Source organism: Pelophylax lessonae, assembly GCF_965119305.1.
Source record: "Pelophylax lessonae genome assembly, chromosome: 5".
NCBI lineage: Eukaryota > Metazoa > Chordata > Amphibia > Anura > Ranidae > Pelophylax > Pelophylax lessonae.
Genome location: NC_138772.1, coordinates 175653389 through 175679295, shown reverse-complemented (window position 1 = coordinate 175679295; position 25907 = coordinate 175653389). Strand labels below are relative to the sequence as shown.

At 39.8% G+C, this 25907-nt stretch overlaps 1 protein-coding gene across 2 annotated transcripts in view; it reads right to left on the bottom strand.

Annotated features, from left to right (window-relative positions):
- The window catches only part of DNAJC13 (DnaJ heat shock protein family (Hsp40) member C13), a 350519-nt gene that overhangs the window by 121379 nt on the left and 203233 nt on the right, over nt 1–25907 (bottom strand). For both annotated transcript variants that reach the window (XR_014225354.1, XM_082259499.1), the window contains exons 18-26: nt 25568–25643; nt 25295–25390; nt 24530–24673; nt 14315–14397; nt 12503–12656; nt 7788–7891; nt 7536–7695; nt 4518–4580; nt 2789–2890 (exon numbers count right to left, since the gene is read on the bottom strand). Coding sequence is in view for 1 of the 2 variants with exons in the window: in XM_082259499.1 (XP_082115625.1) it covers nt 2789–2890; nt 4518–4580; nt 7536–7695; nt 7788–7891; nt 12503–12656; nt 14315–14397; nt 24530–24673; nt 25295–25390; nt 25568–25643 (982 nt within the window). In the remaining variant the exon portion in view is untranslated. The remainder of the gene's footprint in view (nt 1–2788; nt 2891–4517; nt 4581–7535; nt 7696–7787; nt 7892–12502; nt 12657–14314; nt 14398–24529; nt 24674–25294; nt 25391–25567; nt 25644–25907) is intronic.

The following is a 25907-nucleotide window of genomic DNA, read 5'->3' as shown; positions in this document are numbered from 1 at the left end:
GCTGTGGGTAAACGGCTTCCTCCTCCCATTTATCGAGGAATAAGTAAGCAACACTGGGTGCATATCTACTCCCTTAATCTGGTTAAAATGCTATTTAATGTTCCAAAAATAATTGTTTGACATGGCTAGTAATAAGTCTTCCACCAAAGACTCCATTTGGGCTTGTTTGAGGTCAGTTTTTGAGGTGGGTGCAGGAGGGGCAAACTGACCTCAAACAAGCCCAAATAGAGATAAGGAATCGCTCTATACAAACAACAAGGTGAAGCATTGGAGGTGGTCGAGGTGGGCGCTGGAGGGGCAAACTGACCTTAAACAAGCCCAAATAGAGTTCTTGCATTGAGGTCTAACTAGTGGTGGTATTTCCGGGTCTTTTACTGACGTCACATCTGTCTCAGGTGGAACACATGCTGGTTCAGAGAGACGACAGGTGGCGAGGATTGTTTTTGAATAGGCTCTGCAGAGTGGGTGCCGCTTTAGGGCACACGAAAAACGTGAGTGTATCGGCTTTCATTTTTAATTACCACTTTTAATAAACGTATTACACGATCACCCCTTATTGTCCTTTTATTCTGGGTTAAACCTGCAGTTAACATTGAATGTAAGCAATAAGGAAGTAAATGTATACTACAAACCCAACATAGGAATCAACAAATAAGCGGTGAGGCTCCTGGTGGCCCAAAGCCTTCTGTTGAGTGGCCCCTCCTATACTTGGTGGTGGAGCAGTTATACAAGAAGAGCATGTATCACTAATTCACAGATGGTGATAAAGAAGTGGAATAGAAGACTTCATTATTTTTGCATGGACTGCTTTTACTCATTTATATTTTTTTGGTGAACAGATTGCAAAGATTGATTTTTTGTTTGTATATTTGATAGAATTTTAGATACATTTGCACTATTAGGTTAGCACCTCAACAATAACTAATATACTCATTTTGGGATAACCAAGAATTGATGGCAGCAGCTGAGCACTCATTCACTGATAGAAAGTACATCTAGGGGGCACCGTTTCATTGATCAAAGACTCCCCATGTCTTTCAGAAAATGTCTTGAAACGTTTGTTTATTAGAGGTTTCTATGGTCCTGCTGCTCCAGGGCCTCCAAAAATGTGTTGGGTAGTCAGGTAATTAGATGTGCAATTTATACTCCCTAAAGGGCCCAAAAGGTGCTCCTTGGATTTTGGGCCCTTCTATGCATCTAGGCTGAAAAAGTCTCACACATGTGGTATCCCCATATGCAAGCGGCATAGCAGAAAAATTAAATTTAATTTCTTCATGTTTTTTTCCACTTATAAAGCAATAAATTAAAATTTCAGTGGTGATTAAATTTCAACAAAAAAAACTGTCTGTCTCAAAGAAAAGATAAAAGAATGTTTCATTGGGGTACAGTGTTGCATGACTTCATATTTGGCATGCAAATTGTGAGAGCACTGAAAGATGAAAATTGCCCTTGTCAGGAAGGGGTGAAAGTGTTCGATTCTGTGGTGGTTAAAGAGTATCTCCACCTTCATGCCTGAAAATGAAAAAGTTCCTTTGCAAAAGCCTCCCTGCTCTTTTTTCCCACCACAGCACGTGTCTATTTGTTTTCAATAATCTGCCGCCCACAGCTGGCAATGTACATATCTGTAGCACTTCCATCCACTGCCCCAGAAGATGTGTAGAAAAATAACCCGTGCAATGGCCCCGTCATTGGTCAGTGCAGTCACATGACAGTGCTGACCAATGAAAGTCTCCTCATTGGCCAGGGGGTGATTGGAAACAAATACAAATAAGTGCAGTGGGCAAGGAAGGAGGGGGGAGGCTGTTAGGAAGAATATTTATTTTTTCTGGTACAAAGGTAGGGATACCCTTAAAGCCCCGGTCACACCAGTACAACTTCACGTACGACATACGATTTACAAATCATACCTGAAAGAGCATCTAATGTGTTTCTATGGCAGTGTCTTAATAGGTACGATTTCAAGTACCGGTATGTCATGTATTACTTTTTCAGGACTTAAGCACAATTTTACTGCCATAAATTATAATGGAAAATGTGCTGCAAATTGTACCTGTGTCTATATCAGCACTACATGAGCCTGAAAGAAGGTAAATATTAACCCTTTGCTAGTTAAACTTTTGTTCATAACATTACTGTTCCTTCCTGTAACACGGACAGCCCCTCTCACTTTTCCTCTCTGAGGCTGAACTTTGAACGGAGGCTTTTTGTCCTGGAGCAACACAGTGTCTAGCCCCTCTCACTATAGTATTGAAAACATAATAATCATTACAAATCTCACAGAAGCAGTGCTGAAGTAGTATTAAAACATGGTTAAAGTCAGGCTTTAAATCACACTATAAATGGTCCCTGGTGTGACCGCAGGCTAAATGTGACATTCATCAAACTGCTGACATTCATCAAACTGCTGCAGAAGAGTCAATCATCATTAAGAAGACATGCACTAACATTTTTTGCACCAAGTTACATCCACTTTGGGGATTTAACATGGTCAAAATGCCCTAAAGTGAGCAACTCTTTAGTAGATACAAATCAATGCTACAGAATCACTAGTGTGACATGAGTCTTGAGTTGGCCATAGCTTGTTTTGTTTTCAGCTGCAGCCAATTAGGTTTTTCAGCATTTCACTTTCACAGAAGCTGTTCAAGCAACTTCTGTCGAGTGAGGAAGGCCCCACGCTGATCAAAATTCAGATGGTCCCAGCTAAAATTCAATTACTGAATGGCCAGCTTTAATTTAAACCAAGCAAAGACTACAAAAAAACTGAAAACATTAAAGCTAATGTGCTTACCTGAAGTGGAACTGTAGCTCTGCTGGTGTGAAGATGTGCCAAGGTAAGGAGATCAACCAGGATCCTGACTCCATTGGAGTCCATCACATCTTTCACATTTTTCTGGAAGTGAAAGAAAAGGTAAGAGAAAGCTTCTTTAAACTATAATCATAACCATTTTTTTTATAATCTAATAGTAGCAACATATGTAGCATTTGTGTAATATATCAAGCTTTTGTACTGCTAACCATCCACAATACATTTCCAATAGATTATTATCCTGTCAAAGATCAAAATGCCCTATATGTACATGTTTTTCTTTGCCCACTCTTTTTGCATTTTACCATAAAGCTTTGCTCCATCAGACAATTATTGTTAATAACTTGGATATAAATTTGCAGCTTACTATACGTGAAGTGTCGTGGGGTGGATTGGAGTGTCATGGGCTGGGGCATTGCCTGGCTTTTTGTAAAACCTGCATACTCTAAAAAGCAAGATCTCTCAGACATAGTTTCCTGTGTCTGTTCTCGTCCACCTTACAGAAAACTTTGTGTGTTCCATCTCCTCCAACTGCATTTCATAAAAGGAAATAATCCAACAAAAAGGGTGGGAACTGAACAAACTCCCTCAAAAGATTGTCAAGTAGTTCTACTTTTCAAAAGCTACAAAAACCCACCGAACCTTAAACAAAACTTCAACAGGATCAGTGTTGATGGGTTTTAGTCTGCTCCAGAACTGTTTCTCTTCCCATGCAAGTCTATGTTAATGCAAAAGGAGCTTGAAGCAGGTCAAATGCAGGTTGAACATATAGTGACCAAATTTGGGGAAAAAAAAAAACAGCCAACTCGTTCCAGGGCCCAACCAATTTCCCCTTCAACACTGCCTAAAACAGCATCCAATTTACCTACAGTAAAAATCCTGGCTATATCGATCAAAGCAAGGAGAATACTCCGCACGTGAGTACTTCTGTTGAGGGCAGACCAAAGAGCCCCCTAAACACATTGGCTGGCTGCCTTATGGCACTTTTCCACTGCAAGTACCGGCTCGGCTCTACTCGGCCCTGCTTGGCCCGGTTTGCTTTTCCACTGCGGTACCGCATGGTATAGTGTCGGAACGGTTCGGTACGGTATAGGTTTGCTTTTCCACTAAAGTAGTACTAAAGTTAAGTGGGATAACAACAGGTGGGTGCGATTCTCTGACCAATCAGTGGCTAGTAGTGACTGCATGCAAAGGATTGTGGGATATGGTACCAGTTTGGTACCTGTTGGAACCACAATCGAGTAAGTACTGTTTTTTCAGAGCCGTACCGTACTGTTCGGTTCCATGCAGTGGAAAAGCAAACCTATACCGTACCGTACCGAACCGTTCCGACCCTATACCATGCGGTACCGCAGTGGAAAAGCACAAAAGCGTGCCGAACCGGTACGGTTCCATGCAGTGGAAAAGCGCCATTATATATAAGCAAGGTTTTGTGGAGAGCTGCGGAACTTAAGCTATCAGGCTGGGCTAAGGATTTCCATTTGTATCGGTTGGAGATTCATGTCTAGCGCCTCCCCAGTACCTCTCCATGAATTGCAGGTAAAAGGCAGCTGTCAATGAATCCTGAAAGATCTCCGGTGTCGTAAACGGATTTCAAAAGCATGCTGCATTTGGCCACCAAAACAGGTCAAAACCAGCCCTAAGGGCAAAATTATAGCATTAAGAAAGCGCACAGGTGTTTAATAGTGAACACCAAATACTGATAACTTACCTTATTAAGAATCAGCTTGTTTAAAAATAGGATGAGCCTGTCCCTTTCTAGTCTGTCTGTGCACTAACATAAGAAAAAGAAAAAAAAAAAAAAAGAAGTGAAATACCAATGAAATTACAACTCACGTTTAAAGAAATATTTATTTTTCATTTAAAATAGATTTAATAGAACAAAAATATAATTTAGCTAGGCAAAGAAAAATCCCAAAGCTCAACCATAACAGTATACATTCTTATTGGGGCTTTAAAGGTCAAAAAGTTGAAGAAACAGCCAAGCTTCAAAAAGTATCAGAGCTTTGCCCATCAAAAGGTCCAGTAACTGGGCATAAAAGTAGACACTTCGAGGATGCTGCTACACTTTAAAATTGACAGGATTTATTCCTTTCTATATTTACATTTTTAATGAGTTTTGAAGATAGTATTTTATCATTACAGTTCTAGATTGTGGATAAAGTACAAATTCTAGAATCAGGTACAGTATTCGGGTATGATACAAGAAACCTGAATCATCGATATATTGGTAAAAATGTTTGAACAAGATGATGATCCGTAATTTTTTGCAACTTCAAAATTCTTGAAAACAGTTTATTGTCGGCTACTCATTTTACGTGCATACTCTGTCTTTTTAGAAGCCTGCTTGATGTTGCCCCTGCAAAAGGGAAAGAAAAAACAAAAGGGGGAGATTTGAGGAGGAAATAGGGGTTGTTAAGGGGTAAGGTATTAAAAAGGGTAGCAATTTGATAGTGTGGAATGGCCCTATCAGAAGTACTGCACCAGTTTGGGCTGGGAGATCGTTTTATTGGGTGGATAAAACAAATGTATTCTAACCCTCAAGCGACCATGCTGATCAAGGACTCTCAATCTGATTCCTTTAGGTTACGTAGGAGGTACACGTCAGCGGTGTCCCCTTTCGCTTCTCTTGTTTGCTCTGGTGATTGAACCGCTGGCTGTGGCCATTCGCCATTCGGACTCCATTGTGGGTTTAAGGAGGGGGCAGGTAGAGGACAAAACAGCATTTTATGCTCATGATGCTTTATTGTTTTTTGGGTGATGCTGAGGGCTCTCTTTTGTCCCCTAATATTCACTATTAGTCGTTTTGAGTCCTCAGAATTTTTGATCAATAGGGATAAACCAGTTATCTTTCCTCTGAAAAACCAAATCAGTTGTACTACCCCTATGTGACCATTAAATAAAAGTAGTATCAGCGTTCAAATACTTAGGAGTTTGGGTACACCCCAGGGTACAGGGCTACTTGAAAAATAACCATCAAACTTTTATTGGAAAAATTCAAACTTAAAAGCAAGGCTTGGTGTAAGCTTCCATGGTCTGTGGTACAAACCTGGTTTAAATGATTTGGGCCCTTCAATTGCTGTACTTTGTAAACAATTCTCAAAGAATGCATAACACAGAAGTGGTTCAAAAAGATAGAATCTCTTTTCAGAATATTAATATGGAAAGGTAAACAGCCTAGAATTGGGTTATCCAGTCTTCAGCTAATCAAAGACTAGGTAGAACTGTTTGTCCTTTCGGCTAGAATGTACTTTTTAGCAGCCTAGTTGCAGCACTTCTCCGGATGGGGGATTATGGACACTAAAGATCCTATAAAGGCTGTTTAGCTAGTTCCAACAAATATATCATTTACTGGCCCAACTGGGGGCAGGTGGGTTTTGGGATTCTCCCCAGCCCCCCACTGTGATTCTTATGGCTAAGGTTTGGGATGAGATGAAAAGAATCATGGGATATGTTGGCTTAACTAGATACCATCCCATTCGGGAGAAAGGTCGCCTCGAACAACTAAGTTACAAGGCTTCTCAGAGTGGTACTACCAAGGTATTCAATATTTACACAATATGGCCACCTGAAATCCTTTGAGGACATGCATAACAAATTTCGTATCCAGTCTTCCAGATTCTACTAATATCTTCAACTTCGACATACCCTGACAGTACAGGCCAGGAATACATCATTCAGACAGATTGACGCTCCCCTTTTAGACCAACTGACTACTACCTCTGAAAAGAAGGGCCTTAGAACTTCCCTCTATGGTTCAATATTGACCAGGTAAGAAGGTAATGTGCAGCTTCAAGGCAGTAGAGGCTGGTCTAGGGATACTATGACCTTGAATAGAGAAATACAATCTGTGCTAGAACAAGTTCCTCTGGTATCCTTTTCCCTCACCCAATGATTGTCGCAACTCTTTATTATCCATAGAGTTCACCGCACACCTCATACATTACATAAATGGTCAAGTAGAGACAGTTCAGTGTGTCCTAGATGTGGAGACCTAGATGCCGATCATTTACATATGTTTTGGAAATGCCAAAGTTAGTACGGTATTGGATCAGGATAATTACTACAATTAATCAGACATTTCAAGTGGCTCTGAATAATGACCCTTTGACCTGCATTTTAGGCTACCTAGCTGAAGAGCTGTACAAACCTCGGGTGAGAACGGCTCTATCTAGGTTATTGTTCCTGGCTCGTAAATGTGTCCTGCTGAAATGGGTTGCGCCCCCCCCCCCCCCCAAATTTGAAGATTGGTGTACACAAGTAAATGCCTCTCTCCTCAAAGAGAAACAGATATTCAAGCTTTGGAACTGTCCGTTAAAGTTTGATAACTTATTGGAAATATGGTTACAGGTTCCTGGCCTGGCTCCAATGGCATTAGAGTCGCTAAGGATCCTTCAATGGTAAATACAGGTTAAGTGATATGTGAAGTAGGAAGGCTGATGGTTATAGTTTTTGTTTTGTTTTTTCCTTTATGACTTTTGTATTCATAGGGGTAAACTATGTATTTCTCACCTCACAATAAGTCTAACAGAATAAAAGCATAATCAGGGTATTGCTATATTTGACACATATATCTCAATGAAAGGCTAAAAGCCCATTCTCACAGTTAGCTTTTGCTGAATTTATCATTCTGTAATAGTAGTTAACAGGACCAGGGGGATAAAAAGGATATGAAAGCACAAACTAAAATTTGATTGTGGTTTCCATTATCACAAGAAACAAAAATTACCCTCTCAAGCATTCCAACAATGTACTTTGTGTCCGGAAAAGGCCCTATTTCTTCATGACATCTGCCATAAACAATAGCCAGGGCTTGTAAACATAAACACTTCATGTTCACTTTAGGAGTGAGGAGGAAACGGTGGTAGAGTTCATTGAAAAATTCATTCCTGCAGCAAAATAAGAAAAATAGGCTTTTTAATGGACAATTCTGGAATCGGAATACACAACTATCAAATATATCCTTTGCATGGGTACTTACGATTGCTTTATAACACTGTTTTCTTCATTCTCATCTTCTTCCAAAAGCAGACGTAGATAGTAATCTCCTATTTTTATCTCATCAGAGAGGCACTCATATTTTACCTTGAGTAAAGGACAAGGTGATTACACATCAGGTTAATATAAAACAATGACAGAATATATGTCAACTTAACAAGTAACAAATAAAATGTATGTCTCCCCCCCCCCCCCCCCCAACCCCAATCTTGGGGTTTGTTATAGAACCACCAAATTCCTTTGAATTTAGGTGAAGAGTGGATATCTACACCGAAGTTATGTATTAGAACATGCAATTGGAGGACCTTTTATACCGTTTATAAGTCTTTAAAGAGGAAGTAAACCATCCTCTGCAAGTTGTACCTATAGGTAAGCCTATGATAAGGCTTACCTATAGGTACTGTAAATATCTCCTAAACATGTACCGTTTAGCAGTTATTTACCTTAAATGCAGCCAGTGACCTCACTGGCGCATGCGCTCTGAAGGAACGGCTGCTGGTGCCATTCCTTCAGAGCCCTGTGCCGTGACCGTCGGCTCCTGCGCGCAGGCGTGGGAGTGACGTAATCGCGGGTCCAGCCAATCGGATAGCCGGATGCCGCAAACCCGGAAGAAGGGTGAAAGAACATGTCACCCATGGGAGAGGTGAGCGGTCGGCGCTTCGTTCTAAGGTAAGTATTTCATAATGAGCTAGTATGCGATGCATACTAGCTCATCATGGGTTTGTCTTTCAGGCGTAATTTAAAAAAAAAAAAAAAATTCTGAGGTTTACAACCTCTTTAATAATTTATAGGTAGGTGTTTCTTCATGTTCTATATATTCTCTCATATATATATATATATATATATATATATATATATATATATATATATATATATATATATATATATTTGGGTGTTCTATCTTTAACAGTACAGCACCTAGATTCCTATTTTCTGCCTCCAGTCTTCCTAGCGAACCTTGCCTGTGCATTCTCACACTTGCCCAAAAGCATAGCTACCCTGTGGACTACTGAATACTGGGGCACCTGGGACATGCTGCTTTTAGTTAGTCATGTGCAATTATTTCTAATTATTTTCCTTTGTGTATATTATACGAGTTAGTATATATGGCTTATACTTGTACTCTTGTAATTTACTATCTTGTTTGTGTTTATTTGGATGATCATATCTTAAATTTTTCCATCCTCATCTTGCAAAAGATGTTGAGGAATCTTGGATCCCCCCTTTCAGCTCTCATCTTCATATTTGTAATAATGGTCTAAATAGGTTTTGATATAATTTACAAACTAGCATAACTATACATAATGGAAAAAAGGGGAACCTTTATACAGTGGAGATAAATCTAATGTTGGACTTTTATATCACACAATCTTTTGATGTAATGCTTTTATCCTTGTAAAAAAAATATTTTGAACAAAATTTTGTAATGTATGTGTAGCCTACAGGTCCCAAAAAAATCCATTTATTTTTTTCTGCTTCCCCATTCAGGTAAATCTTGACTGTTCAAATCACTTCCAAGGTATGGACAGCCTTGTCACTCGGCCTCTGATGCTTAAGATAGAAAAAAGGTACCACAATGTCCTTGTTAAGATGAAACAAAGAGATCACCTTAGGTAAAAAGGAGGCTGGGACCGTAAAATCACCACTGGAGCCTCAGGAATGATGCCTTACAGGTAAAAGCAGCCAATTTTGAAACTTTACGAGCTGAAGTAAAGGCAACTAGAAAAATAACCTTGTGTCAGATGGACTAACAGAAAATCCTGGATGGTTTCAAAGGGAAATTTCTGCACTTAAGTGCCAAGTTGAGGTCCCATGGAGTCAATGGAATCTTAACTGGTGGAACAATGCAAGTGACACCTTGTACAAAGGCACGCACCAGGGAAAGTGGAGAAATAGGCCTCTGAAAGAGGACCGCCAATGCTCAGGACTCCAGCCTCAACAGCAATGCTATTTAAGCCAGTGACAGTAAAGAAGGATGGAAGATCAGGCCTAATGACAGGAGGATGGGTTGATCCAAAAGAGTCCATGGTTCATCCACTGACAAGTTTAGAATGTCTGCATGCCACATTCTCCTGGGTGAGGACAGGGTGATCAGAATCACTGGAATGCCTTATCCCTGAATCCTATGATGCAAACATGGTAAAAGCTATAACAATGAAAAGACAGAGCACTGATCTCATGGTGTCACCAGAGCATCCACCACACATTCTCAGGGTCCATGGTTCTGAATACGAATCTCTCCAAGCTTCGAATTGATCCTGGACACCAGAAGATCTACGTATGGAGTTCCCCCCTCTGCTGCAACGTTCCTTGAACACTTCTGGGTGAAGTGCCCACTCCCACAGAGTCAGTTGATGGCTGTGAATATCTGACTGCCCATTCTTTTTTTTCAATCAAAACAACTTTATTGTGTACTTAAACAGAACAAATGATATACAACAATAAATTGCTGCATGACAACCAACACAAAATAATCCAGTCCGTGAAATTTGACACTCAATGCCAGCTAACAACAATATAAAGCAATAGTGAAGCAATGCATGTACATGAGCAGTAGGCATCCACATATGACATCTAAGATCATGAAGTAGGGCAACCCCTGTTGATATAGATAATTTCTTTGTAAGGGAGAGTGCTATTAATTTCATTAATCCACGCTGCCACGGTAGGCACCACCTGTTGGATCCAACTCCTGGCCAGTAGTTTACGGGCCAGGAATAGAGTCTCCTGTAGGAACTGAGCCATGTGCTTGTTGATCTCAACATCTGGAAAGAGTCCCAGTAAGCAGAGTCTGGGGTCGAGTGTCACAGGCGCGCCCATCTGGTCATGGAGGAACTGGACCACCTGGGCCCAGAACCCACGCACCCGCGGACAGTGCCACAGCAGATGGTCGAATGTGCCAGTCGACAGCAAGCATTTGGGGCAATGGGACGTCTGGGTGGGTCGGAACTTAGCCATGCGTTCAGGAGTAAGATACGCACGATGAAGGATGCAAACTTGAGTTAAACGATCTGACATTCTAGGGGAAGCACATTTGGCTGACTGCCCATTCTTTACGCTGGGAAAGTGGATGGTGGACAGGGCAGGGACAAAGTTCCACCCAAGACAAGATGAGATTCAGGCAGAACAACAAGAGCAGCCAGAAGTTATGAATAGGAAAAAGGGCATTAATGAATAGGAACATCGCTCTCACCCCCTCCCTTGGTACTCTGCAGGGCTTCAAACTTCACTCATCTCGGCATGTCCATAGGGCCTACAGGGACATGACTCCCCGACTGGGGATTACCACTCTGGACCTGTAAAGCACCGTACTGGTCCACAAGACAATAGTTAATTAAAGCAGGGTCCTACAAATGCAGGGTCCAGTGTTAAAAGATAACATAACAGGCCATCCCAGCATGTTTAAAGCAGAGTTCAGGTACTATTCCTCTTGGCAATAAGCCATAGTCAACAGATCCTGATAAGCTTCCCGTTTCCGAAAGAGACGCCTGAATAAATTCTAGCAGGAAAATATTTATCAAGTGCAGCGACAGCACAGGCATAACCATTACCTAATACGATAGCAAAAAACTTGCTTAACTGTGAAGGGTTAAGCCTAGGAGGGGATTTTTTTTCTCCAGTGTCAAATCACCTGAAGATGGCAGCATAACCCTTTTTTTTTATGGATACGATAGCCTGTTGTCCTGGGATGTACAATACACCCTTTTCAGTAAAATGTAGGCAGTATTATAACCTCAGGTAATTATTACAGTTCCACGCTTTTTTTTGTCCTATTGTCTTGTCACAGGGACAGTAATTGAGGTAATATCTCCACAACAGGATAAAAGCCAGGAATAAAAACTAGACAAAAGTATAATTTCTTATGAAGTCTATCTAAAACTGTACACTTTATCTGGAGTGGGGCTTTAAGAATGGGTTATCTGTTTTGTATTTCCTATCAAAAAACATGTCCTTAAATACAAAGGAAATAGCAGCACAATTGAGTGCTGGTGAGTACCACACAAACTAACACTTTCAGCTTTCTATATTTTCTGCCACAAGTGTAAGAATCATTCTTTTACAGAAATAGCTGTGGCTTTGAACAATGTTTTTTATATAATACCAAGTGGCTAAACATACATTAAAGAAGTTGTAAGGTATCAAAGTAAACTCAGATGATATTTTCTTTTATAGTAATAGCCATGCCTTTTTTTTCTAATAAAATTTATAACTAACTTTATAATGCATTGATTTTGTGTTTCCTCTCATCATTCCTGAGCAGAGGGACTCCAGTAATAGGAGTTGATAGTCAGCAGAGGAATGTGATCTGGCACCCTGTGCATGTCTGTCTCCTTCTCTCCCCCTTTCTCGTGAGGGGCAGGGAGATGATCGGCTTCGCACAGACCACGGATATCGCAGGGAGGAAGGGGGAGGTAAGGCGATACATAGAAGCTGCACAGAGAGCTAAATGACAAAAGACATAAACTAAGCACGCTTTCATGGATTGGCAGCCATGAATAGAGTGGTCAATTTACTAACAGCAACAGGCAGGATCAACCAGGTATTATACTATATGTAAAGGAATACATAAGATTTCAAGATCACTATACCATTTATCCTGCCTTAAAGAACATGATGTTTTTTTTTGTTTTAGCTTTATAAATCCATACTCCTCCACAAAAAACTTTGAGATGTTCAGCAAGTGGGTCACATTATTACCTCAAACTCATTGTGGTTCCAAGAAATCACTGTTGAGCTTCCAAGCTCCCTGTCCACATTAAATGCTCGCATTTCAGCCTCAAGTGTGTCTCTTAACTCTTCCCTGGTTTTATAATTCCAGATCAAATTTGACCTTGCATGATCCTGATGAAATCTAGGAATTAAATTTGTAATCAGAATAAAAATTTGAAATGTACATATTACACAACCACGATGCCAAAGAACTTACACTCATCAATACACTTCATATCCTCTATGGTGTAATTCCTACATTACAGAACATGATGGAAACTGGCTATTTAACATACTAGGCATTCTGTACATAGAAAGGAGTCTATAGGGCTTAGGCATTTTTACTGATCTGAAATGAGATGCATTGTTGTCTGAGTCATTGCACACAGTAAAGATCAGCAATACAAAAATAGAAAATTTTACATTTAATTGCAGTAATTAACTCGCATGTTTATTCATTTAGGCCTCTAGCACACTGCAGCCTGAAAAAGCTAAGTACATCGCTTTTTTTTTTTTTTACTCATTTAAAATGCAGCCCATTATTTACAATGTGCCTGTACACACAGGCACATAAACAAGCGCTTCATATCCTTGAGTAAAAAAGAAAAAAAAAAATTCCCTAGGAATGTATTGCGTAAATGCGCATATGTGCCCAAATATGTGCAAAATAAACACCTAAAATTATGTCCAAAAAAGCAGATGCTCAAACATCAGTACCGTGTGCAACAGGCCTTAATGTTTACAGGAGTATAAGGCCTCCTGCACACAGTACTGTTTGAGCAACTGCTTTTTTGGACGTAATTTCAGGCATTTCTCTAGTGCATATGCGCAAATATATTCCTAGAGAAAGTTCATTAATATTTATGCTCATATGCGCGTATTGGCACAAAATACTGACCGGGAATGCAGATTTTACTTTTTTTTTTTTTTTCCCAAGAATACGCAGTGCTTGTTTACATGCCTGTGTGTACATGCACATTGTAAAAAATGGGCTGCATTTTAGATAAAAAAAAACACTGTACTAAGCTTTTTTAAGCTGCAGTGTGCAAGAGGTCTAAGTGAGTATATTACAATACTGGCAATGAAGAAGAATTTTACCCATCTATATGCTTGCATGCCTTTACTCGCCCTATACTCAACATTACTTAGGTCTTTACACACATTTTTTGGTCCCTTGCACACAAGTGTTACAAGTTCCTGAGTAAACATTTGTAAACTAGGACGCCCGTGTGCAAGGGACCTTATGCTGTGTGTATGCTTGCTGTAGGTCACTGATGTACAGTATATGCCATGTAGTAAAACATTGCAAGTTTGTTTTCCCAAAAATATTTTTTTTCTGGAAATTTAGGTTAGGCTATATTGTTCAGCTTAGAAGTGTTTAACATTATTTCATATCAAAAGCAGGCTTCCACCTTCTAAGTTTACTGGATTATTTACGATCTATAACAAACACATATTTTAGGCTCGGTTCACACTGGGGCGGCACGACTTACTACTTCGGGGGCGACTTGTGCATTCCCATGCACCATGACTTCGAAGCGACCTGCATGGACTTCACATAATGGAAGTCTATGCAAGTCGCTCCGAGGTCGCCCTGAAGTAGTACAGGACCCTTTTTCTAGGTCGGAGCGACTTGTGTCGCTCCTATTAGAACGGGTCCTGTAGCAGTCAATGGACCGCGAGGGAGCGCGACTTGTCAGGCTGACAAGTCGCGCTAGTGTGAATCGAGACTTACAATCTCGTGTTTTGGAAATAAACTTTATCTAAAATGTTTAGCACTTTAAATGTAGTACAATTTACCTGTAGTAGAAAAGTTCCCAGTTAAATTCTATTTTTATCCTCTGTCGTCTTTTTCGAAGGATAACAGGCTTTTGGGCTAAATTCTGAAGACAAAAAACAAACATGTAGCTCTAAAATGTTCTTCCAGCAGCTTTCATAACATTACCAGTTACCCCGGCTGTCACTTATTTTTATTGCTATACTTTCATTCCACTGTGTGGCTGTAAATCAAGGTGATAAGGCATGCTTGAAATTATTATTCTAAGAAGACACTAGCAGTTCGATCGCATAGTAGATTATTTTTCTCTTGCTGACAAGTACCATATAGAGCAGATTGTTGGCAGATAATGTAGGAGCGGATTGGTGACCACAAGGAAAGAAAGATGCAGAAAAAGAGGGGAAAGAGAGGTGGTTTGGGTCTAAAAAGGCAAATGGAAACAGGATTGTGGCTGGGGAGGCAGAGCTGGAGCTGAATCTGCACAGGTGAGAGAGGAGGTAGAGAGAAAACTGACTGAGGATGAGACATAGGGGGAGAGGAAGAATGGAAGTTAAAGCAGAATTTCACCCAAAAGGGGAAGTTCCCCTTAATTTCCTTCTCCCCTACCCCATTCAACACATTATTATTATTTTTTTTTTTTTTTTGGGGGGGGGGGGGGGGGGAGCAGGTACCTAGTTTTGATAGGTGTGTGTGTCCACAGCCCTGTCACAAACTAAAATTAAATCATGTGCTATCTGTAGCTTAATACAATGATGAATATTGTGAACTGAAAATATAAACAGAATATAATCAAGTTAATCAAAATATAAAACCAGTGTAACATAAAATTAATGTGTTTCAACTCAAGACCATAAATCTCTATAGTGCCACAAATTTTCATAAAGTGCAATCCGTACTTTAAAATACTTGTGCAAATAGTGAACTTCTAATTGTGCTGTTTTTCCGGTCTCCCGTCCTCATGCCTTCCCGTTCACCAACTCCCGGTGGTTAAATTGCCTGTTTGGTATGTGGGGAAATCTTGTGAGTGTTTGATAGTTGGTTTACTTCCTGGTATATCTCAGCAGTGCAGTGCGAATTTCACAATGGGTTTATGTAAAGGAGATCAAAAAGGTATCCATAGCGAAACTCCATCATTTTATTTTAAAACATATTAAAAATCTATAGGTAATCAACTCACATGTGCAAATATAAAAACAAGCATCAAACGCTGGTTAAAACCTGTACTTCCAGTTTGCTTTTCAACTGCATTCCACGGAATCGGAAGCTTCCAGGGAGGAGTGAAATGCATTAGGCGGGACTTCCTGTGACATCACATCCGGTCCATGGAACGCAGTTAAAAAGCAAACTGCGAGTACGGGTTTAACCAGTGTTTGATGCTTGAAGTTCACACTGCAATGCTGAAATATACCAGGAAGTAAAACAACTATCAAACACTCAGAAGATTTCTTCACATACCATACAGGCAATTTAAACCACCGGGAGTTGGTGAGTGGGGACACATGAGGACGGGAGCACAGAACAGCACAATTAGAAGTTCACTATAAGCACAAGTATTTTCAAGCACTGATTGCTAGGGATGCACCGAAATGAAAATTTTGGGCCGAAACCGAAACCGAAAATGCAGGATGCCCTTGGCCGAAAACCGAAACTGAAACCGAAAATGACTTTTTCCCCCCAAAAAATTTGAAATGGATAGAACAGGGACATAAACCAAAAACAGGCAGCGACGTACACCTACACCTGTCGCTGCCACCCTGTCACAGTATATGTACTGTGATGGGTTGGCAAGAGGTTAATTTAATTACCAATGGTATTTGTATTATGAGGCATGAGGGGTTAATGTATTGTCACTGCTGGTCACTCATCTATTAGTGACTGACCAGTGGCAGGTAATTAACCCCTTTGTGCTGCATTAGTGCAACCAGTGTTAATTAACACTGACACTGGTTGCACTAATGCAGCACAAAAGGGGTTAATTAACTGCCACTGGTCAGTCACTAATAGATGAGTGACCAGCAGTGACAATACATTAACCCCTCATGCCTCATAATACTAATAGCATTGGTAAGCTGCCTCAGCTCCCCTCCCCCCTCCCCCACTGCCTCAGCGTCCTCCTCCTCGGGTGTCCTCTCCTGCATTCAAAAGTCCCGCCTCTGGCCGGCGGCACCGCCTCTCAATGATGTCCCTACTACTCTGTGCATTATGAATGGACATACTAGGCGGGGGGCGGGGCGAGCGGCCGCTATAGAGAGAACTATTGTGATCCTTCACTGTCAGCTCCTCACGTCTATGTATGAATGAGAACTGAACTGAGCTGACACCGGGCGGGGGGGGCGGGCGGAGCGGCCGCTATTAGCTGTGACTATGTGAGAGCTTCTCTTCCTTGTCAGCGGAGATACGTGCCTGTCAGGGAAGTGAAACTCTCACATAGTCACAGCTAATAGCGGCCGCTCCGCCCGCCCCCCCGCCCGGTGTCAGCTCAGTTCAGTTCTCATTCATACATAGACGTGAGGAGCTGACAGTGAAGGATCACAATAGTTCTCTCTATAGCGGCCGCTCTCCCCGCCCCCCGCCTAGTATGTCCATTCATAATGCACAGAGTAGTAGGGACATTATTAAGAGGCGGACGGCCGGCCAGAGGCGGGACTTTTGAAACCTGCCCTGCGCTGCGCCCTCCTCCTTCCCCACGGCGGCCATTTTTATTTTCGGCACTGTTAACCCATTATCGGCCGAAATGAGAGAGGCTCATTTTCGGCCGATAATTTCGGTGGCCGAAATTTTGGTGCATCCCTACTGATTGCACATTATGAAGATTTGTGGTACTATAGAGAGATTTATGGACTTGAGTTAAATCACATTATTTTATGTTACACTGGTTTTATATTTTGAATAATTTGATTACATTCTGTTTATATTTTTAGTTCACATTATTCATCATTATATTACGCTTTAAATAGCACATAATTTCATTTTAGTTTGTGACAGTGCTGTGGACACACACTCATTTGCACTGAGTGGAATTTGCCTTTTTATTGCAGCAACAGTCCAATAATTACTATTTATTTTCCATAGCACAGGATCAATATTTTTTTAGTTTTGATAGGTACTCACTTTCACTTTGGCTCGGATCGGTTTGGCCCCCCTCTCCTTGCCCGCAGCCTTCTGGGAAACATCACAGGTCCCAGGAGGCTGTGGGACCATTCTCAAAGTGCAGCATGGCTTGTACATGCTCAGTGGGAAGCTGGCTGTGAAGCCGCAAGGAGTCACAGATGGCTTTCCATGGTTAACATGCCAAAGCCAGGGATCCAAAGACAGGCGAAAAACTGGCCCGGGTGAGGATAGAGCTGGATCCCTGGATGGAAAAGTGTGCTTTTATTAAAAGTCAGCAGCTAATGTGTTAGTAGGAGCTGGTTTTATATTTTTTCTTTCTAGGGTGAAGATCCTATTTTAAGCATATTCTTTGTGAAGGGATGCTGAAGATTAACTGAGGCAGAAAGGGAGCCGACTGTGGAATAGAGGGAGTAAGTGGTGCAGATGAGAGAGAGCGGTTAGAGAACATAGTTCCACATGCTACAATAATTCCAGGTGGCAGACTACTACAGAAATGAGAGAAAGTCACAATCTTGGTTTGTCCCACAGAAGAGGGACTAAAACTCGCATGTGCAGTACCCAGCTGGTCAGGGCTGAAACTTACATATACTGCAGGCAGATGCACAGATAAGACTCACATGTGATGTGAGACACTGGCTTGGCTAAGGCTCATATATGGCGTAAACAGCTATTTAGAGCGGATTAAGCAGATCTAGACTCTGATTAATGCAGTGAGAGATTTTAGGAAACACATGTGAATCCACTAACACACACAGAAGTTGAAATCCTTTTTAATAAATTACTAGTTAAACTAAATATAGGAAGCACGTAACACAAACATGAGAGAAAAATCTACTCACCAGATTTCTATCCTGAGGTAGTTGATTTAAAGAAAAAAAAAAAAAAAAAATTAAGGGGAGTAACTCATATGAAAGGAAAACAATGCCACATAGTCGAGTTTACATAAAAGAAAACTACTGCAAAATATCAAATCCTTAACCTAACAGAATAAATAATTATGCTGGTGGCTTAAAAGCATTATTCTATCTTATTAAGTATAAAATACCAAATATATTATTCCTGCTCGAATTATCATTTTCTATCAGCCTACCGAAACTTGATGATATTTAATATTTGTGGACTTTAGCATCTACAACTAAAGTGTAATGCTTGGAGGCCTGCAGGCTAAATTAGGAACTATGTTGCAACTAGGACCCACCAAAATGTAGAAAAATCTGCATTAAATAGTAAGGATTAGCAGAAGAATTTCTGTGATAATTCTCATCCCTAAAAAGGTACAACCGCAAGTCACAGTCCCTTATTAAGGCTCAGGATAAGCTGTTCAGACTTAGGAATACTGTTGTTGCACCTACAGTATAAAACTACAGTGTCCCGAGACAGTGCTCTAGCGCTATCCCAATTTATGTGAAGTATCCCCTACATCAAAAATCAAATATGCAGTGTCACTGATTGGTTCCTTTCATAGCACTACAACAGGGATCTAAAGAGCACCATTTTTATCCTAGAAACACAGAAGAGTGACAGCAGAAAAAAGACCAAGAGGTTCATCAAGTCTACCCAATTGTTCATTTTTTTTTTTTTTTTTTTTTTATAGTTATACTTTTTTTTTTTTTTTACTTTTTTTGTCTGAGAATAGATCTATGTTTGAAAAGATAGAGCATGTTTGAGACTTCTTAATGTCCACTGATTCACCACCTCTGCTGGAAGTCTATTCCAAGGATAAAATACGAAGATTAGTTTTGAACTATCCTCCTGTTAGTTTGAGATCATGTCCCCAGGTTCTTGATTTCATACTGACAATACTGCCCTCATGAACCTAATTCACCCTCACACTGCCAAGTCCGTACGGCATACGGACCTACAGCACTGCTTCCGGCTGGTCAGGTCCGTACGGACCTCATTCCTCCTCCTGCTATAGGCTCATGGTCACTTCAGTGACCATAAACTTATAACAGAATTGTTCAGCAGACTCTTCTGAACAATCCTATAGCTCTGATCAAAATCAATCCACTGATCAGAGTTATTCACCGCGGCATGCTTGTGCATCCTCGTGCAGGTAAACATGGCCCTCAAAGGGCATATACATTAGTATGCCACATTGCTTTAGTAGTAATTTAGCAGGACTTTTGTAAGTTATGTTGTGTTTGTGAGCACTTATCATGATTTTAGTGTATTTTTAGAAAAAATAGCGATTTGATGAAATTTGCGCAGTTACTGCGGTGACCAAAAAAAAACAGTAGTGCTTTTTTTTTTTATTCTATATGTCATGTGCTTTCAGAAAATCTATGGTTTGAGGGGTCTTTTATAAAATTCAAAAAGCTGTAAGGGAAAAATGGTAACCTCCAGCTTTTTAGATTAAAATGTTTTTATTTACTGTTTTGCGCACCTTCAGTTTTCACCATTTCACAAAAAGGTGCAACTTAAAATGTACAAGTATCTGTTATTAACTCAATACAGTTTTAACTTTTATATTTAGTAGGAATTTAGCAGGAATTTTGTAAATGATTTTAGTGTATCATCACCAGCTAAAATATTGTTTTGATAAACATTTGCGCAAATATCACGGCCCTAAAAATAGGTAGCACCTTCTTTTTATTCTACTGGCCATATGCTTTCAAAAAAGATATGGTTTGTGGGGTGGGGGGGGGTCTCTTACAAACTCTTAAAGCTGTAAGTGCAAAATGTAGGTTAAGCTTTTACATTTAGTAGGAATTTAGCAAGAAACTTGTAAACTTTGCTGTGTTTATATCTGCTAATAATGACTTTAGAGTATTTTTAGCGAATATATTGCTTTGGTAAACACTTGCACAAATATTGCAGGGCCTTAAAAATCAGGTCACTTGCTTTTTACAGGTTATTCTACAGGTCACATGCTTTCTAAAAATATATGGTTTGGAGGATCTTTAAACTCTGAAAGTGAAAAATGAAAACCTCAAAATGTTTTGAGAGATTTGGATATTTAAATTTTTGAGTATGTTCGATTTTCACCATTTTGCATTAAGGCGCAATTAAAAATCTACAAATATTTGTTATTAATTAACTCCAGGTTAGCCTATATATTTAGTAGAAAATTTGAAAAATTTGCTGTGTTTTTATCTGCGAATAATGATTTAAGTGTATTTTTAGTGAAAATATTGTTTTGATAAACAGCGCAAATATTGTCCCTTAAATCAGTAACACCTTTTTCTTATATTCTACTTTGCTTTCAGAAAATATATGGTTTGGGGGTCGTTTACAAACTCTGAAAGCTGTAAGGGAAAAATAAAAAAGCAATGGAAAAAATGCAAAAATGGTCTAGCCAGCTGAGTTTAAAAGTGGAGTACAAGGCCTGACAGCGAAAGGGTTAAAGGTTTCACTAAAAGCTCTTCCTTTTTTTCTTTCAGACTATACCTATTAGGTTCCTGAAGTGCCTCCCTTTTATGCTTACCCCTTTCACCATTTTTGCTGCCCGTCTCTGGAACCGTTTTAGCTTATCAATATCTTTTTGTAAGTGAGGTCTCCAGATCAGGACTTCCGGCTGGTGACCCCTCTAGTGAGGTATCCTAGAATTCTAATTGCTTTTACCACTGCATAGCTACACTTTTTGCTCATTTTGCAGTCATCAGAAATCTTTTTACTCTGTAGTGTTGACCAACACTATACCCCTAATCGTGTAGTCTATCAAAGGATTTTTTTTTTTGGTGCATTGTATTACTTTAGAAACACTGAACTGCAGTTTCCAATGCTTTGACAAATTTTTCGAGCAATGCCAAATCATGTTCCATGTTACAGACACCTCCAGGGATATCAACCCAGTTGCACACCTTTGTATCATTAGCAAAAAGTCATACCTTACCAACCATACCTTTAGTTCTATCACTTACATATATATTTGTAGATTAAATAGAACAGGACCTAGTACAGTGACTTGTGGTATACCACTAGACACGAGTCTCCATTCAAACGGAACCCCATTTACAACCACACTCTGGCATCTATCCTTTAGCTAACTGCATATCCTCTAGAGCTGCACGATTAATCACTAATAAATCGTGATCTCGATTCACCCCACCCTCCCGATCTTAACCACTTTAGCCCCTGAAGATTAGGCTGTTCAAATACCAGGACCTATTTTGCGATTCGGCACTGCGTGACTAACAGACAATTGCGTGGTCGTGCGACACTGTACCTAAATGAAATTGACGTCTATTTTCCCACACAAACAGAGCTTTCTTTTGGTGGTATTTGATCACCTGTGCGATTTTTATTTTTTGCGCTATAAACAAAAAAAATAGAGCAACGACTTTGAAAAAATTAAATTTTTCAAATTTTTTTATATGAAATTCTCAAAAAAAATTTAAAAATCAAATTTAACATTTTAGGCCAATTTGTTTTTTGCTACATATTTTTGGTAAAAAAGAAAAAAAAATCGCAATATTTTGTATAAGTATTTTGATTGGTTTGCGCAAAAGTTATTGCGTTTACTAACTACGTGATAGATTTATGTAATTTTTATTGTTTTTTTTTTTTAACTAGTAATGGCGGCAATCTGCGATTTTTTTTGCGGTACTGCGACATTGCAGCGGTCAGATCGGACCAGACTGACATTTGACACTTTTGGGAATACCAGTGACATTACTACAGTAATCAGTGCTATAAATATGCACTGTTACTGTAAAAATGACTGGCAGGGAAGGGGTTAACTTTACTGGTGATCAAGGGGCTAAGTGTGTCCCAAGGGTGCTTCATTCTAACTGTGGAGGGGCGTGGCTGTTTACATCAGCTGTCTGTCCTTCTCTCACTGCGGGAGATCGCAAGTGGCCGGAGCCCTGGCTCCCCAGCCGATGGGCGGGGGCGCGCCTCCGGCGGCGCACGATCGCCCCCTAGCTCCTCCCAGGCTAGCACCGTACATGTACGGCACTTTGCCTGGGAGCGCCAGACCGCCACCGTACAACTGCGGCGGGCGGTCGGCAAGCAGTTAAAAGAGCATGTCCTCGATTCTTGCAGAGCTGTTCTCTGCTCATTCACAGCTGTCAAACAAAAAGGGCCTCTGACAAATGGTTTATCAGCATTGTTAAGGCTGCTAGCTAACTATAAACACAATGTTTTACAATGTTATATTTCCTTCTTTTAGATCAAAGGAATGAACTTCCGTCTGCAAGGCTCGGTTCACACTTGTGCGATGCGGGAAGGCTGCGAATTCGCAGCCTGTTCCCGCATCGCATCCGCACATCTGGCAGTTCACACTGCCATATGCGATACGACAGGGGTGTCAATTAAATATTAACGACACCCCCAGTTTGATCGCATATCGCAGTGCGATCTGACAGTTCGCACAGGATCGGATCGCACAAGTGTGAACCACTGTGCGATCCGATCCTGATGCGGCTGAAAAAAAGGGTCCAGTGCGTCTTTGGTGTGGATACAGTGCGAATTCAGCCATACAAAGTGTATGGCTGAATTTGCATCCACACATGAGATCGCATGTAATGAAGGAGCAGTGTGATGTGATCTCCGCAACCGCAATAATGTGAACCGGCACTAAAAGAGGGAGGTTTAACCTCTTAAAGACTAAGCCTTTTTCCTGACACTTGTTGCTAACAAGTTAAAATCCGTATTTTTTGCTAGAAAATTACGTAAAACCCTCAAATATTATATATATATATGTATATATATGTATATATATGTATATATATGTATATATATATATATATATATATATATATATATATATATATATATATATATGTATTAGCAGAGACCCTAGGGAATAAAATGGGAATCGTTGCAATCTTTTATATCACACTGTATTTGCGCAGAAACCTTTCAAACGCAGTTTGTTTTTTTTTGGGGGGGGGGGGGGGGAATACACTTTAATGAATTTAAAGAAAAGAAAACAAACAGTAGCCCAATTTTTTTTGTATAATGTAAAAGATGTTATGCCGAGAATCGTGAGAGCATCAAAACCTTTATCCTAAGCAAAAAAATTGTGATTCTCATTTTATCCAGAATCCTGCAACTACAATATCCACTGAAACACCCAAGCAATAGGTCCTATCTTGTACAATGTTTTTTAATCAAGCACCACCCTGATCCAAAACATTGGTAATATAGTCAAAATATTGAATCAGATTTGTCGGACATGATCTGACCTCAGTAAAGCCATGCTGCTTTGGGTCCAGCAAATTGTGTGTTTTTGAGTGATCAATTATCCTCCTGTTTAGGAGTGATCCCATTAACTTGGCTACAACTGATGTTAAACTCACTGGATTGAATTTGCCAGCTTCTACCTTTCTACTCTTCTTGTAGATAGGTTCAATAACTGTCCGCCAGTCATTGGGAATTTGTCATGTTAGAAGAGATTGAGTAAAGAGATCTCTTAACCGTCCAACAACTTTGCCTTGAAGTTCTCTAAAAAATCTGGGATGAATACCATCAGGGCCCAATTGCTTTATTAAAGTAGAACTAAAGGCAAAACTTTTTTTTTTTTTTCATTTTAGAAAAAGAAAATAACCATCATTACCAGAACCAATATGATCCCGCAACTTGTTATTGTTAGTGCAAGTTATTTCTGGAACACTGAACAGAAGCAATTGTTTAAATTGTTTGCTACATCCAGGTCTCGCTCAACGTAAGTGTCCAGATTTAATTTTAGTGATTTCTTTTATCACTGATGTACATTTTGTCTCCTTTCTTAATAGATTGTCATTTAATCCTCTTTCTGAACTTTGGCAGCAATTGATAATGTGTTTGGCCTCTTTTTTGTTTATTTTTTTACACTCCTCTATCATCTACACTTTCTGTTTCATTGAATCTTCTATATGCCAATTGTTTTCTCCTTTACTCTCCTACTTACCTCTTCAGTAAAACATACTGTTTTTTTTTTCTTCAGTTCACTCTTATTAATTTGCCTGACATAATCAAGCTGCCTCCAGGATGGTAGACTTTAACAATGCCCACTGATTACGGACTCCTGACATTTTACTCCAACTTTCTAATTCATTGTTTAGAAATTCACCCATAATTCAGTATTTTGTCATTGAACATGGTTAAGGACATGGCTTTCATAACATTGATGCAAATAGAGCCTAGAATAGATTTAAAGAATTCATTTTAGCAAAGCCTTTTACAACGATATCACAACATACCTCTTTTTGTGCTATTCCCATCCTATCCCTCCAGTGCAACAACACTAAGTCAACTTTTTCCTTGGCAAATTTCTCAACTTCCTTGGCAGCTTTTCCAGCAATCCTTTGCCACTCAGGGACTTTGTTGAATTTTCCATATTGGTCCTAATAAAAAGCAGGCATATAAATGTGTATATAAACAAATTTCAGAATTACAAGGCTAAATTTTCCGAGGAGTAAGAGCGGGTTCACAGGTGTGCTTGAGCATTCCTGTGCAATATGATCTTGCAACCCATTCATTTGAATGGGCTGAAATCATACTGGGACATGGAAAAAAATAGCGATTTAGTGTCACACCAAATCACAAGCTACTGCGGTACAAAGCAATTTGTGGGCACCAAACGCACTGCATTTACAATCTGCGTTTGGGGTTCTGTTAATACTACATTGGCATCTGCAGCAGATCACAAGGGCAGTACGTTTTTTTCTGTGAAGGAAACGCACACGAAAAGCACCTTTCTCACACCGCATTTTGGTGTGATCCTGCTCTAATACATGGGGACAGTAATAGTAAAGTACTGAAAAATAGGTGTTTTTTTTTTATATAGCCTGTGTCCCCTTGCAGAGATTTACCATCACTTCCTGTTCCAACAGACAGCATGGGGGAAGTTCCTTTGGTTCAAACATAAAAATGCAAAAACAGTTAAAAATAATCCTTGAGCCATGCTGCAATATTATTACAACTAAGCTACATGAAACAAAAAATTAAATGTGATAAAAACTTACAGTTGCAATTTTTAAATTATCCCTGATATGCATTCGGTCAATATCCTTTTCGGGTACTGGATCCTTACTGTCCAGGTATGCCAGCAAACCTGGGGGCTGGGGAGTTAAAGAAACAAGTCTTATTTTGCAAGCAAAGGCATTTTCAGACAATATACTAACTATATCCATTAAATACGGCCATAATATATAACTAAATGCCATGGTAAAATTCACAAAAGAATCTGCAGTTAACAGTTAAATAGTTATAAACAGCGTTAGATTTGCTTTTCTTACCAAAATGCGCTTCAGCAAATTAAAAGATGTCGTATTATCTGCTGTCCAAAGGCCCACTAAGTGTCTACTCAACTGTCTGAAAAACAAAGGCACAATGTACATGAAAATGGAGGAAAAGAAAACAGTAGCTTTAATTTTATATATAATCTCCAAACCCCCCCCCCCCCCAGTTAGTACATAATGTAATATACAGAAAAATATGTCTTAATGCATTACCATGTCAGCCTTAGCTTGAAGTACAATACTGCAGAGAGCAATGTTGATGTCATTACACCTGTGCAGCTTCCTTGAGTACTGAAGACTGCTGCAAGCAGGAAACCCTAGGATGTCACATGACCTG